Consider the following 16,255-nt stretch of genomic DNA (forward strand, 5'->3'; position numbering starts at 1 on the left):
GATCTTGAGTTTTCATTTAGTAGAAAGCTTTGTGTGTGCATAATGGCATAAACTTATTAAATTATCATATTTGACAACCTCAAACATGTGATACTTAGTGGTACATGAATCATATTTCTATTGTACACTTGACCATTTAGATAATTTTCAACAAATCAAGCTTGTAAAAACAACGCAAATAATCAAAAAGAAACTAACAAAGCTTATTGTCAAATCTCAGATTCATCAATCTATAGTGCAACTCCATCAAAACCTAAAAGTAATAAAACAATTAAAACATCATTTTCACCAACACAAAAACCAAGTTTTACGTCCATAATATCATTTTAAATAGACTTTTGTTCCTCGCCCAGAAATAGTAAGCTTCGAGTCATCTTCAGAAGAAAAAAAGTCGTCTTAAACGAGCATTTGACCAGGTCAAGCCGAGCCACACTCCTTTCACTTAAAGAACAGTCTACAGGCTCCTGTAATCTATGACAGTAACCTCATCCTCTGGAGCATCAAGGTCTTGATAGCTGCACATTAATTTATTAGAAAATGTATATTTCTAAGTAAAGTTTTGTAGTCCTATTTAATACATCAATTAAAAAAATTAGAAAAAAATGCACAGATGATCCCTGTGGTTTGACTATATTAAAGTTTGGTCCCCAGACTTTGAAATTGCAAACTTAGTCCAAACATTTATGAGATCGTTGCACATTTAGTCTCTACTGGTAATCCAACTGCTTTTTAACGAAAAAGTAATGTCATATGAGGGTAATTGTGTCTTGTCAAATTTGGAACCCTAAAAAATACTTAGAACTTCTAATGTCGACTTCATCACCTTAGATCAGTGCAAAATCGAAGATTTGGTGTGTAATAGAAGGTGACAAAGTCGACGTGAGAAGTTCTGAAGTACTTAAGATTAAAAACTTGAAAAGACAAAATTACTCTCACATTAATGGCGCATGAAATCACTTTTTCGTTACTAATACTAAACGTGCAACCCTCCCAAATGTTTGGACTAAGTTCGCAATTTTCAAAAAACCGAGAACCAAACTTGCAATACGATCAAACCACAAGGACCATTTGTGCAATTTTCTCTAAAAATTATCATATAAACAAATATGTAATATTATATAGCAATAAACAGAACTTGCCTTCGTAAGCGACGAGGATCCTGTCTGAACGATGGAGGTAGAGCAATTATTGGAGCAGGTCCACCCATCTGAGGCTCACTTCGCCCATTTCTACCACCGCCTTCATAAGGTGCAGGCCCGCCTTGATCTCGCAGCATCCGCATTGCAACTTCAGGGGGAGCAGGAACAAAAGGTCCCAATGGGCTGCAAATTTACAATTGTATAAAACATGTTTCAAGACAACAAACAAAAAAATAAAATGGAAAATAAATAGTAACCACATAGCCGAATGGTGAGTGGACTCACCCGGCACCAGGTACGGGCATCAATACTGGGGGTGGAGGAATGTCGGAAGGGAATGGTGCATGAAGGCCTTGGCCACCAAAAGATTCAAACATTTGTTCATCATCACCGGCATCATTCTCGGGATTCTCGCCCCTGTCGAATCTTTCACCACCATTGTTTCTGCCATCAAATTCTCTGCGGTTATCTTTCAATCGGGCACCAATACCAGGCCTGTGCCTTTGGGGTCTATCCCTCTGTGAAGAGATTCAAGAGTTTTATCAGTGATATGAAAAACGCAAAACTTTATGATGTTTAATGATCATGTTAATATGAGAAATTGACAAAGGTTGGAAGTGTGATGCAATGTACATGGAATTATATGATACTACAAGTATCAAATAAATGATGTAAGAATAACCACCAACTAAGGGCAAACATCAGGGAATGGATACAAATTTAACACTTTTTCCTGATTTTTTGCAATCAGATTTTAATTAGGCGTAAATAGAAACCAGCTAGCTTTTTATCACCAGTTATTGCAACCAAGTTACATTTCTTACCAGTCTAAACAGTAGCAAATCATTGTTTTGTAAGTTTCCAAAAAATTTCAGAAGTGACATTTTATTGTCTTTTTAGTGCATAAGTATAGGCAATGTGACATAATATTTATGTCTAATTCAGAATATATGTGAGTGTGTGTGTGTGTACATATATATATATATACACATCCAATATTCCAGTTTCAGACTTGTAGATAAATTTATTATGGTATTTTAACATGAGCATTATTTACAAATGTGGCGAGTGGCATAGCACCAACCACTGTCAAATCAGAAATTTACAGGTAAAATCAGTTAACGAGGTTGATTGCTAAAATCGATTATAACTTTAAAGTTGGCTTCTATTTTGTGCATGCTTTAAAAGTGGTTGCTAAAATCATGAAAAAGTGTAAACTTTGTTTCTAAATATGCAGTTTGCCCTAATTACTAATGGTCTTCTGTAACCACAAAGGATGATATGGATAACATCACAGAAGAATAGTTTTCATCAACTTTAATGTAATTACACCGAGAGAAAGCCACGAGAACAGAGACAGTAATCAATTATTTTAACCAGCTTGAAATATGCAATAATTTAGTTATGTGAGGTTTACCTGTAAAGATGGCTGCATAATAGGTATCCCACCAGGTGCATCTTCATCACTGTAAATATCAAACGATTTAATTTTTCATCACCATTTCCAAAATGATTTGCAAACGAAAAGAAAGCTCATGAACTGATGGACTTACTTCATATAGTTTTGTATATAAATATCTTCACGAACTTTAGCAGTCGCCTCCACTGAAAGTTCAGGGTGTTTCAGCTTCAGATGTTTATGAACAAACTCAGCAGCATGAAATAGCTTTGTACAACCCTTGGCCCCACACCCGTATTTCCACCCGTACTTTTCATCACGAATCTTTCTAACATACGGATCCAAAGACTCAGCTGCAGCAGCATCAATCTTTTCCTTTGCAGTCAAAATCTCCAATGGATCTTGACTCTTCAATCTTTCCTGCCAACGTGTATCTAACTTCTTTTCCCACTCACTCCCATTAATTTTCACATCAGTGTTTTTAGATTCTGGTCTCACATGACGGAAGCCCTTCGGTTCACTTTTCTCAGACATTCCATAATAATCTAGCCCATGAATCCTCCAGAGGTAAGTGATGAGTGTATCAAGTAACTCAACACCTTCAAGACCTTTGACTGAGGTTGACCCACGTATAATTACAACTGGACCACTGGACCCACCATGAGACTTGTCTCTGTGTGCTCTATCATTATCAGCTTTAGATAAAATGGTATCCTCTATGCCTTTTTCGAGGTCAAGCTTCTTAACAAGTGCTTGTGTTTGTTCAATGTCGGATTGAATCCGCCTGTGTTCAGAACTGATTGGGTGTGCTTTTGGTGCCGCTGAATATGGGTCGGTTTCTTTTGGTCCCCGACGTCTATTTTTGCCACCAAAATCTGATTCGTCTTCAGAATTGGGATTACTTGTTTGCCCTGACTTCCTTGAAGATGAATTAGTAACACCAGGCCCTCTGTTTCATGTTAAAGGATGTTTAGTGGTTAATTTAGTAAAGGGTAAAATAGACATTGTGTAAAGAGATATCAAAGAGGTGTCTCTTACAAATCTAATGACCCGTTTTGCAGGTCAAGCAAAAATTCCTTAGCAAGCTTCCGTGCGGTTTCATTTCTCCTATAAAAAAAGGAATAAAAATTAACAAAAGAGAGAGATCAATATATACAAATAGCAAGCCCTGTAAACGAACCGAACATTTATCCGGGTGAATCCCTTTACCCAAAAAAAAACGAACCGAACATTCAGTAAACAGTTCTTGAACCGTTCGGGAGGAAATTCATTGACGAACTAAAAAAGTTCGTTTGGTTAAACAAGTCCCATTCATTCATTTACGTTCGTGAACATTAGTTTATGTTCGTTCATTAGTTTACATTTGTTTGAATTCATTCGTTTACGTATATTCATTTAAAAATCTTTTGATTCATTACAACTTAGTCTACTTTTAATTAATTTTCAGACCCCGCACATTTTTCTTCACATTAATTTTAACTGGTTTTAGCTCATCATCTATGTTCAATTATGTTCGTCCTTTTACGTTCGTTATACTGTTAGCAAACAAACATAAAAGAACACAAGCATGTTCATTTTCTTAATGAACGAACACAAACAAGAAAACCCTGTTCGTTTAACTGTTTGTGTTCAATCGTTGTTCTGTTAAAGTTAAAACAAACGAACACACACAAACATGCTCCGTTCCGAGTTCGTTCAATTTATTTACAAGCCTAGCAAGATGCGAATTAGCTGATCAAAACAGGTTCAAGTTGACACTGGTGATTTTTGCGTGGGTTAAAACTTAAAAGAAGCCAGGTCAGGTTAGATTGACCCACAAACACTTTTTCGTCAATTCTTTAAAAAAGTAACTATTGTGTCAACTATTACAAAAACGTTATAGTGGCAATGATAATGTGAACCCTTTTAATTTCATTTTTTGTAAGACACTAAAAACAGACTTTAAGCTGACCCATTCCCCTTTTAGCTAAACATTTTACTTGACTCCATTTGAGATAGAGCACAACTAAAACCAATCCATTTACAAAAATAACCAACTGATTAATGAGTATAAGATCCTGTTTAATTGTAAGAACAAACTTCTTCCACAGAATACAAAAAAAGGCACACCTTTCAATAACAGTAAGGAGATTTGTGGGGTGATATTTATCCTTCAACCTATATAAGAAAACAAGAATTAGAAGAGAAAAACTATAATCAACAAAAGTAACCACAAAAAGTGCAAAAAAGTACCAATCTTCGCCTTTATGGGCATCAAAATAAGCTCGCTTCTGAGTTGATATATATTCTGACTTGTATTCTTGATACCTGTGAAGCAAAAAGGATTAAAGAAGCAACACACTAGAATGCAAAAGGGCAAAGCGAACATTTAGTAAAGTATCCTTAATAAACCTTCGTTCAGCTTCTGATGGCAGAACATCATCTTCAAGCTCCTGAATAAACTGCTTATAAGACATCAACCCTTCTCTGAAATTTCAAAATGACGGATCACATTCACATGTAAATAGCAAAAATGCAATCCATGCATGAGCTTATTTTGGTCAAAGCCACATAAAGAACAGCATTGTAGCGGCCAAAACTTAAAGAACGCATCCATAATAGCTTGACAAAATGCTCACCTATGTGTAGTTGGATGATCATTGTAGTTTCCACGAGTTGATTCCCAATCTACAAAATCAGATGGAAGCTTACAAAACTTTACATAAACAGGAAAAATCCCGAAATTATTGTATGGTTTCTTGATTTGAAATTAAATTGTCTACATAGGTAAATGATGAGTGTGTTCAAGATTGCTTATTAAAACTGGTTTTCTACTATAAAACACCGAAATACTTAATGTAGCCTACTGTATTCATTAATACCATTTGACATATTAGTATACTACTGTTTAACACAACCAACAGCTTTTAGAACAAACAATATATTTGCCAATGGAAACTTTCAACTTACTTAGAGCTTCAACAACTTTCAAAAGGTTGCAGATAGAAGAAATTGATGCTTACCAGATTGACCGCCTTGGTACCCACGGCCACCATACCTGCCACGAGGCCTGTCATCAGGATAGCCAGGCCTGTCACCCATTTCACGATCATAGCCACCAGGGTAATCATATCCAAACCTGTATCAACAATAAACAGCATTACGAGAACGGAAAAAAAATGCTACAGTCTTCTTTTAGCAAAAAGCTGTTACATAAACAAAAGCATAGACTTAGACTATATGTTAATTTTACCATAAAAGCACTATACCAATAACTTCTTATTCTTATTTCCAATCCCCAATTAGTTTATGTTACGCTTACTAACAAAAAGACTGATTTAGTTGATAAAACCACACAAACAACAGATTCAAAAGAATACAATGGAAAATGACGTGTTCTTATGCTCTGCAAGAGACTCGAAGCCATTACAATAACACAATGAACAGCAAAAGGTGAAGATAATATCAATGCCCTAAAGCCTAATAGCCAAAGGATTAAAAACCACAAAAGATTAAAATGCACACAGTTCAAGGAAAAAAAGATGCCTGCATGCAGAAAGATAACTCAGCATCTGTATGCAAATTAAAAATACATTTAAGTCCTAGGTTTAATGCTAAATCGGATTCTAGGGCTAGAGCTCAGACAACGGTGACAGGAGGGAGGACACTTATAGATCCATTTCTAAGCCTAGCAAAAGCATGGTCAACAGCAGATATAAAACAAGTAATTTCCCATAAATAGATCAATAGTATAATAAGTAGTTTATATAGGTTTCAGTTTTGTTTAGAATAATAGCTGAATAAGGGATGCCTCAAGCCCTCACAACATTTCTCCACCAAAATAGACACAATTAACCTATGTTTCTTCTCAGTCCATCTCATGTTAGCCACTTTCTAAGAGCTTAAAGCTAAACGTTAAAAGCTAAACTCGCTTCACCAAGTATATATGTATTTGTGTGTGTTTATTATCAGCATAACCAGCTTGACACGCAGAAAATCTCTACAAGAAGCATGTTAACTGCATATTTTTTTTCAAACTTCCTACAAAAAATTGCTTAGGCCTATAATCATATAGTGTATTTCCCAAATAGTTGGTTATTACATATTGCAAACCTTTTATATATTTTCAGATGTTAACTGTCAATCTGTGATACGTTGCAAAATCTGCAGATTCTAGTCCTCCCAAAATCAAGCCACAATCAAGAAATCATCCTACTTTGATATTATACAGCCAATTGCCAATTTTGAAACATTTCAATTGCACCTACACTACTTGTCCTCCCAAAATTAAGCACATACACGACTACACTATAAGCCTGTGTGGAGGGGTCCCAAACAGGTGTGTAATTACATAATCTAAAAAACAAAATAAAAAATTACTCTTTTGAAATCAATGATTCAACCTACCAAGAATTGAAACAGTATTTTATCACAAGAAATGGAGGCACATAGACACTTTCTTTCCAAAATTTACATCACCGAGCAAAGATCACAGTATCAGACAAATAATGAAAACCTGTGACAGTAGCAGATGTGTAATATGCTATATCTTAAAGCTATTATTAGAATCTAATATCCGGTGGTTTTAAGCATTTTGTCATTGATTCTGAATGCAGGCTACCAAATGTGTTACCCGCTCACCCCACTCTCAAGATTATACTTGCAGCCAGATTCCGTTTAACAAACTCTATTGCAACTTCTGATTTGATTCAAGTCTTGTAAACATCATCGGGCCCTCCCCTTCAACTAATACTCCCCCCTTCCAAATTATAAAAGCACTTTCCTATGTGCTAAAGTGACAAGACCAGAAAAGTGCTCATGTAATTTAGAACGGCAGAGTATTACTAATGTCTCAAAATCAATATTTTTAAACAGCCAGGATATTACTCTCTCTCACAATCCGCTGCATCAAACTGCTGCATCTCTTCAAGTAGAATATCACCAAATTTTATTTACAAAAGAAAGCAACTGTCAGGTATTGTTTGCAAAGTCTCGATTATTAATCCCGATAAATTGCTAGTCCCTACCCCACTGACCGACTAGCGCCTAGCGATTTCTACAACACTGCCCTAGAGAAAGCAGTCTACTAACACAAACACAATAAAATATCACCAAATATTCATTAACTTCCTATTCAACCAACAGATAAGCTGAAATCAGCATCATGTATTCATACACTATCCCAACAGTAACACTTACAATACAACAGATGACATGAAAAGGTAAACAAACAAACAGTTATCTTTTTAAAAATTACAGGCCGAAAACCCTAGCTTCATTTCACTCACACTAGAGCTAACCCTAAGCATCATGCATTAACATACTGATACTACACTAACATTAACAGTTACAGAACAGCAGATAACAAACCTTCTATCACCATGTCCAAAACCTCCCCCGCGCGGACTCCCTCGGCGCCCTTCATAACCACCATCCTCCCTCCGCGAGCGCTTAAACGAAGGCGGCGACCTTCTCGGCGGACTCCCACGGCGCTCGCGATACGGAGGCGGAGAGTTAGGGCTTCCACGGCGCTTGTAATCCCTATGCGGCGGACTCCCACGGCGCTCGTAATAATCCGAACGCCGATTAGGCGGACGATCAATATCTCTATCTCTGTCTCTATCCCTATCCCTGTCTCTGTCGTCGACTCTTCGTTCTCTGGAGTCACGGTCGTGCCTCCGTGGTGGTGGTGGCGGTGGTGGAGATGACGATGCGTTAGGGTTTTCGGTTGCGAGTGCGGTTGATTTGTGTTCGCCGGATAGATTTAGATTGCCGTCGACATCGTCAGGTTTGTGGTCACGTGGTTCGAGTGAATCCATTGGTGTGGGAATTGCTTCGGCTTCAGCCATTTGATGATTCAGATGTGAAAAAATATTGGAACCCTAGAAAGGGTAGGGGCTTGTGTGATTTATAGACTTCTATGTGTTATGTGTTTTGTTTTGAGGCTTCAAAACTGTTAAAACCGGTTATCGGTCATATTTCACAAATTTATTTTAACTTACTGTTCGGTTTTCAATGATTTATATTATAATTGATTTTCGATGATAAAAGATCATTGTTAACAGTTTGACTCACATGTTTAACTTAAAAATCGTCAAAATCGCGTCGTGAGCACTCATACGCAAACTGTTAATTTTTTAAATAATAAAAAAACAAAAACTATAGCAATACCATAATAATAATAATAATAATAATAATAATAATAATCATAAATATATATAAACAAAACATTTAAAAGCTCTATGTTTACTTCGCACCTTCTTTAAAGTCACTAGATTGTTTTATTTGTAAACTAGATTATTAACCCATGTACGACACGGGTGGAAATATTGAACTTTTCGAACAAACACATGTCATTTGAAAGGACAACATAAGTTGTTATGTGTTATTCGGGACGACAACATACTTTAAGTTGTAAATAATATTGGTACGAAAACAAATGATTGTGAAATACAAGGATAAACCCAAATAACATTCGAATTACAATATTTGAAAACATAATCAAAAGTTAAAAATGTAAAATTCATAAGCTACTAAAAAGACTTCCTTTTAAACCATATTTATCGTTTACTTGTAAATTTGTCTTCCTTTGTTTAATAGAATTTTAACACCACTCTTCGCTCTTGATAAAACTACATAGAGTTTTCTATATGTAAACACCGGGTCTCCGAGATATATGCCAAATCTTGCTAGAGATTGACCTTGCCTTTTGTTAATGGTCATTGCAAAACAGTCTACAACTGGAAACTACATTTTCTTCAATTTAAACGAAAGTTTCTTATCTGAATGTGTTAGACCACTATGAATTATATAAGTGCGATAACCGGTATTAGTACCTGAAATAACTTTTACTTCAACAAAACGCCTACCCAAATTAATTACTCGTAATCTAATTCCGTTACACAGACATTTCTTCGGATCCATATTCGTGAGTAACATTATTGGCACACCTACTTTTAGAACCAATCTATGAGTCTAATTAATTTTCGTGTTTTTGATTTTATTTAGCATAATGTGTTTATGAAAATTTTAGTTCAAATTTAAATATAAAAAAAATAAATGGTATAATCTTACTTAAAAACCAAAAAACTGATTTTTTTATATGGACCACATCTAAAGTTATGAATTTCGTTACTAAGTATGGAAACAATATAAATTGAGTAAACCAAATATAAGTAAAAAATTATGAAGAAATATATTTGCGCGTCTAATTAACATAAATTGATTCGTATACACATCTTAATTAAAACATGTATTTTAATTGGTTTTAAGAATATAAAATAGTATCGGGTACATGAAAATATGTTTCGTATCATTTCTAAACAAGAAAATACAAAAAAGAAATGTGTAAACATATATTCAATGTTATTATAAATTTGTTTGTCAAAAAGGTATAATGTAATTAATAATAAATATATTAAAAATCGTTTATAATTTTCTGTAACAAGTGCATAAATTTTAGTTAATAACATATTAATTTTTATTTATTATATTTTAGTTAATAAAAAAACATATTTTAATACAATACAGTGTATTAACGCATTTAAAATAAAATGTTACCGTTAAAAATGCTAATAAGTGGTTCTCTTGGCGTTGAAGTTGTACGTTTACAAAAACAAAAAATGCATTTTTAGAAAACATTTAAAGGGTAACTAAAAAATATTAAAATGACTAACCTTTGAATTACCCCTATTATTGGAAGACGTTGATTGACCAAAATTACGTTTTCTTTAATTTTGAAAACATCTATAATAGAATATAATATGGATAGCATATGAAAATGGTGAATAACATAAATATAAAAACAAATTTTTATAGAGCATGATGTTTCAATTTTGCTGACCAAACCAAGTATGAGCATGTGCTCGTTAGGTTCGGTTCGGTTCGTGAACAGCCCTAGAGGTGCTAAGGTGTTACTTGGAAAATTACCATAAAACATACATAATTAGGGCATGGGTAATGGGGAGTGTGACATCTGCCCGATCCGACCCGACCCAGGTACCCGTTTCTCTTATCCGATCTCTTTCTTTTATTATTTAATATTTATACTTATATTTTATTTTTAATAATAATAATATATATTTCCTTCCCGCCTCTTTCTCTCTCTTTCTTTCCGCCGTCCCGTCCCTCTTCCTTCTCTCTTTCCGCCTTCTTTTCCCTCTTGTCGCCGTCCCGCCCTTACGCCTTGTTTCCCTCTTTTTCTTCTAACTCTTTGCTTATCCTTTGGTTCTTCCCGCCTAAGGATGTCTGCAGCTCCACGCGCCAGACTCCTTACATGGAAGCCTGCGTGAAGACATCTTGTTCCTGCGATGCGTGAAGAGAACTCTTCTCGCAGCGCGCTAAGAATGCATGTTCTTCCCGCAATGCGCTAAGAATGTATGTTCTTCCCGCGATGCGCTTAGAATTCTAGTTCTTCACGCAGCACGCTAAGGATGAGATTCTTCCCGCAGTGCGCTAAGGATTGTTGTGCCAGCCTTCGCGCTCGCGCACTCAGCCTTCTCGCGCTTGACCCTTTAGTCTAGTCCTGTTTTATCCAGCCTGTATGCTTTTGTGTTGTCTTATCTTCTGAGCTGTTGACCTAACCTATCTAATGTCTGAATAGTTACTTTCGGCGCAGCATGCGCACCAACCCCATTGGTTGGTAGATAAAGTGACTGACATAATCTTTTGAGATCTGCTTTTTCCATGCTTGACCAGTACTTTTTCTGGACCGCCCATGCCTTTTTCTGAATCCTGTCAGCCTTTTTCTCTTTTTCCCTGCTACCATATCTTTTGATATCTTTACTTTTCAGAACTTTTTACTGTTGATATCTTTTCTTTTACTTTTGGAGATCTTTTCTAGGGTTTGTGTCCCCTAGGGTTTACCTATATATAGTACTATTTTCATAACACTACACACACAAAACACTTACACTCTCCTGTTCTCTCTTGCTCCTTGCCGTTGTTTTTCCTCTGCCGCCTCCTCTCTTGCCTCCGTCTTCCTCCCTGTTCTGCTCTGTTTTCTGGTAATATTTATTATATAAAATAATTTACTTATTAATTAGGCTAACTTATAATCAAGACTTAAAACCGATCGTTAAAACAATAATCTTTACTTATAGGTTAACTTGTGCTTGTTTAAAGTTGGTTCTTGCTTTATCTTACACCGCATCGTTTATCAAGTGAGTAATCTCGTACCTAATCCCTTTTTGCTTTTAATGTTTTGGGATGTTCATGTGTTCATACAAACTTAGAGTTAAACTGTTTATGAACTTTAGTCGCGCAGTATCCCATGTGTTGAGGACGTAGACTTGGCTGTTATTTGTATGTGTGGATCATTAACCGTCTTGTCGGTCTATTCCGCAGTTTTCATGGTACCATTAGATGAACACGGGAGAACTATCGTTTATGATTTTCTCTTTTATTTACACTTGCACAGTTAGTCTTGTTTGTGAGCTCAATTGTGAGCACTGGCAGTCTTGTCTCTTAGAGTTGGTCCCGATCTGATTACACCCTTGTTGAAACCCAGACATACACATGTTGCGCGCAGATTTATTGTTATCTATGTATTGTATTAAACTTGATTTCTCACCAACACGCAAGTGTTTGACGTTTATTTTAAAACATGTTCAGGTTTGCAGTAGCTGTTTTGGAGCTTGTGGACACGTAGGACGTTTTCACTTTTGGACCTAGAATTAAAATGTATCAAGACAAGTTAATGTTGTTTGAATGTTATAATTTATAATATATTGATTTATGTTTGATTTATGTTCTTTATTTTCCCCGCTGCGCGTGCGCGATAAAATGTGTATTAATAAATATTGACACCAATAGTGTCGCGAGTAATGAAGCAATATGTGGCGCCCCGATGTATAATCCGCCTTTGGTCGGGGTGTTACAGATTGGTATCAGAGCTCGTTGACTTTAGGATAGGTGGTTAGACGTAACGGCCTAGAATACCTAAGAGTCCCTTCTCGCGCATGAGAGAAATCTCATGTTTGCGCGCTTATTGTTAATTACTCGTTATTTATGAATATGCTCGCACTTGCGCAGTATATGATTTTATGTTTTATTTCGCGATATTTCGATTTTTGCTGAATTTCGATTTTTATTGATTTTTCTTGCCTATTCGTTTGTTGGGATTTGAAGATCCGAAAAGTCATGGTGATACATGAATAGTTGATTTTCAATTTCCATTTACGATTATGTTCTGAGGTTGGAAACTTGAAAAGTCATGGTGATACATGAATTGTCAACCTCCAATACTCATTTTCTTGTATATTTTATATTGAGGATTGAAAAGTCATGGTGATACATGAATCGTCAATCTCCAATGCTCGTTTGCTCGTATATTTTAAATTGGGAATTCGGAAAGTCATGGTGATACATGAATTGTCGATTCTTGATTCGAATTTGTTACCTTTATTAAGTCTGCATTTAGGATCATTTATTTTACTTTAACTTTTGATAGCATCTAACTCCGTGAAACCAAGCTTTATAAGATTAAAACTTTGCGATAAAAACCAAGATATTAACTAAAATTAAAATTTTTATAGAATGCCTCCGCTATCTCGCCGATTTCAGAGAAGAGAAGCCTCGCGCATGCGTAGACAGCAACGTTCCCAGGAAATGGCCGCCGCAATAGCTCAAGCTTTGAGCCAAAACAATACCAACACCTCGAGTTATAACATTAAGTCCTTTAACGCGGGTAACCCTCCAAAGTTCACAGGTCTTGAAGGAGCCACCGTGATGCTCCAATGGCTCGAAAAGATCGAAAACACTTTCCTCCATACCCAATGCCCCTCAGACAGACGAACCCTATATGCTTCCAGCGTCCTGGAATCCAGAGCGCTTACATGGTGGAATGGAGTAGCTCATGCGCGTGGCGCAGAGGCTGCTTCTAGCATGACATGGGAGGAATTCAAGGAAATTCTTACGCGAGAATTCTGCCCTCCCAACGAAGTTAAGCGCCTGGAGGAAGAATTCTGGAACTTGAAGCAATACAGTGGCGAAGCGCGCGAGTACGCGACGCGCTTCCACGAGCTAAGCTTACTGGTCCCTCACCTTGTTACCCCTTCACGCCGAGCAATCGAGAAATTCCTTGGGGGTCTCCCCATGGAAATTCAAGATTCTGTATGGGCCAGAAACCCAGTTACCCTCTCTGACGCCATTGAGTTGGCCGCTGTGCTCAGCGACAACCATGTCAGAGCAGGAACCCTGTTCCTGCGGGGAACTGAGAAGACCAAACTCACCAAGACTGCCCCTGAACCAACAGAAACCAAACCTGAACACTCAAACCGTAACAACCTCAAGCGCAGGCGCAAGGCCTATGCGCTTACCAACCCGCCCATTGTCCAGCAACCCGCATACCAACCTCCAGTTCATGCGCCTAACCCACTGTCAGCCTACCCAACACCTCCTGTAGTCCATAACTATGCCTTAACCAATCCCGCACTCCCTGCCCCGCCTCCTAAGAAACCTTACACAGGAAACCATCCCTTTTGCCCAACCTGTAGATTTCACCACCCAACCCAAACCCCGTGTCGACTTTGTACCCGATGTGGCCGTACTGGTCACACTGCTGAGAACTGTAGAGTCCTTCCCGCCAATCCAATTGCGCCAGCACCACCAGTCTACCCGCAGAACCCACAATCAATCTACCAAAACCCACGACCCAGATCGTGCTTTAACTGCGGTGATCCCAGTCATTTCCGGAACGCGTGCCCGAGACTACAAGTGCAAATCACACAAGCGAATCCGGTGAACCAGATTTCGAACCAAGTGACGCGTGGACGAGCTTTTAACATAACCGCGCACCAAGCGCAAACGAATAATGACGTAGTTAATGGTACATTCTTGCTTAACGGATTTTATGCTTCTGTACTTTTTGATACTGGCGCCGATCGAAGTTTTATCTCTCGCGCCTTCGAGCAGAAGCTTGCGCGACCGCGCAACGATTTAAAAGAAGATTTTTCAGTTGAATTGGCTAACGGTGAAACTGTTTTAATTAACTCAGTGATTAAAGATTGTACGCTTAACCTTAACGAAAACGATTTTCTAATCGACCTCATCCCCATGCCTCTTGGAAGCTTTGATGTTATCATTGGTATGGACTGGCTCTCGAAGAATCGCGCCGAAGTTATTTGCGCCAAGAAATTGATTCGCATACCTCGAGAAAATGGTGATCTTCATATTTACGGCGAAAAACCCTCCAGTGGTCTTAAACTTATGTCTTGCGCCGAAGCCCAAAGACTCATGCGGAAGAAGTGTGTTGCATTCTTAGCCCATGTGGTTAAACCTGCTGAAGAGAAGAAGCTTCGCGATATCCCTGTTGTGCGTGATTTCCCTGAAGTTTTTCCTGATGATCTTCCTGGTATCCCTCCCGCTCGTGAAGTCGAGTTCCGTATTGATCTTGTCCCTGGTGCTTCCCCCGTGGCTAAATCTCCTTACCGTCTTGCGCCCGCTGAGATGCAAGAATTGGCAAGTCAACTTCAAGAGTTGACCGCTAAAGGATTCATTCGCCCTAGCTCTTCGCCCTGGGGTGCTCCGGTGTTGTTCGTTAAAAAGAAAGATGGATCGTTTCGCATGTGTATTGATTACCGCGAGTTGAACAAACTCACCATTAAAAACCGGTATCCCTTACCGCGTATTGACGACCTCTTTGATCAACTCCAAGGTGCCTCTTGTTTCTCGAAGATCGATCTCCGCTCTGGCTATCACCAGTTGCGCATCCGCGATGAAGATGTTCCGAAGACTGCTTTTCGAACTCGTTATGGCCATTTTGAATTCTTGGTCATGTCCTTCGGTTTAACCAACGCACCCGCCGTTTTCATGGATCTAATGAATCGGGTGTGTAGGCCTTTCTTGGATAAATTCGTGATTGTGTTTATCGATGATGTTCTGGTGTATTCTAAGACCAAGGCCGAGCACGAGCAACATCTTCGGTTGGTGTTGCAAAAGCTTCGAACCGAGCAGCTCTATGCTAAGCTTTCCAAGTGTGAATTCTGGTCTGATGAAGTACAGTTTCTTGGCCATGTTGTGAACAAGATGGGTATTCATGTCGACCCATCCAAAATTGAAGCAATCAAGAACTGGATTACGCCATCTACTCCTACCGAGATCCGTTCCTTTCTGGGCTTAGCTGGTTACTACCGGCGATTCATTTCGAACTTCTCAAAGATCGCTTTGCCTTTAACAGCTCTGACGCACAAAGGTAAACCGTATATTTGGGGCTCGAAGCAAGAAGAAACCTTTCTAACGCTCAAGCGTTTGTTGTGTGAAGCTCCTGTTCTTGCGCTACCTGAGGGTAATGATGATTTTGTCGTGTATTGCGATGCATCCAACCAAGGTCTCGGTTGTGTTCTTATGCAACGAGGCAAGGTTATCGCTTACGCATCAAGGCAACTTAAGGTTCATGAGAAGAATTATACAACTCACGATCTCGAACTTGGTGCAGTTGTTTTTGCCTTGAAGATCTGGAGACACTACCTTTATGGTACTAAGTGTATCCTCTACACTGACCATAAAAGCCTTCAGCATATCTTTGATCAGAAGGAACTTAACATGAGACAACGCCGATGGAACGAACTCATCAGCGATTACGATTGTGAGATCCGGTATCATCCTGGTAAGGCTAATGTGGTAGCCGATGCGCTCAGCCGAAAACCCTGCCAGCTTAACTGTATTTTGCCGCGCACGCAGCTTCACTTCGCGCCGATTCAAAGCAACCTTGAATCGCGTATTCGTGACGCGCAGCGCG

At 38.2% G+C, this 16,255-nt stretch overlaps 1 protein-coding gene across 1 annotated transcript; it reads right to left on the reverse strand.

Moving 5' to 3' along the window:
- Positions 1-161: 161 nt before the first annotated feature.
- LOC143615381 (serrate RNA effector molecule-like) lies at positions 162-8,368 on the reverse strand. The gene is made up of 12 exons (XM_077088519.1): positions 7,888-8,368; positions 5,541-5,656; positions 5,157-5,205; positions 4,930-5,004; positions 4,771-4,845; positions 4,648-4,695; positions 3,577-3,645; positions 2,693-3,487; positions 2,557-2,605; positions 1,425-1,657; positions 1,140-1,322; positions 162-515 (listed from the first exon to the last, which is right to left on the reverse strand). The coding sequence occupies exons 1-12, from the start codon at positions 8,364-8,366 to the stop codon at positions 455-457; spliced, it is 2,232 nt and encodes a 743-aa protein (XP_076944634.1). The 5' UTR covers positions 8,367-8,368; the 3' UTR covers positions 162-454.
- Positions 8,369-16,255: the final 7,887 nt, after the last annotated feature.

This window comes from Bidens hawaiensis, unplaced genomic scaffold, assembly GCF_021521415.1.
Source record: "Bidens hawaiensis isolate Kalapana, Puna unplaced genomic scaffold, B.hawaiensis_p1.1 tig00042796_1, whole genome shotgun sequence".
Taxonomy (NCBI): Eukaryota; Viridiplantae; Streptophyta; class Magnoliopsida; order Asterales; family Asteraceae; genus Bidens; species Bidens hawaiensis.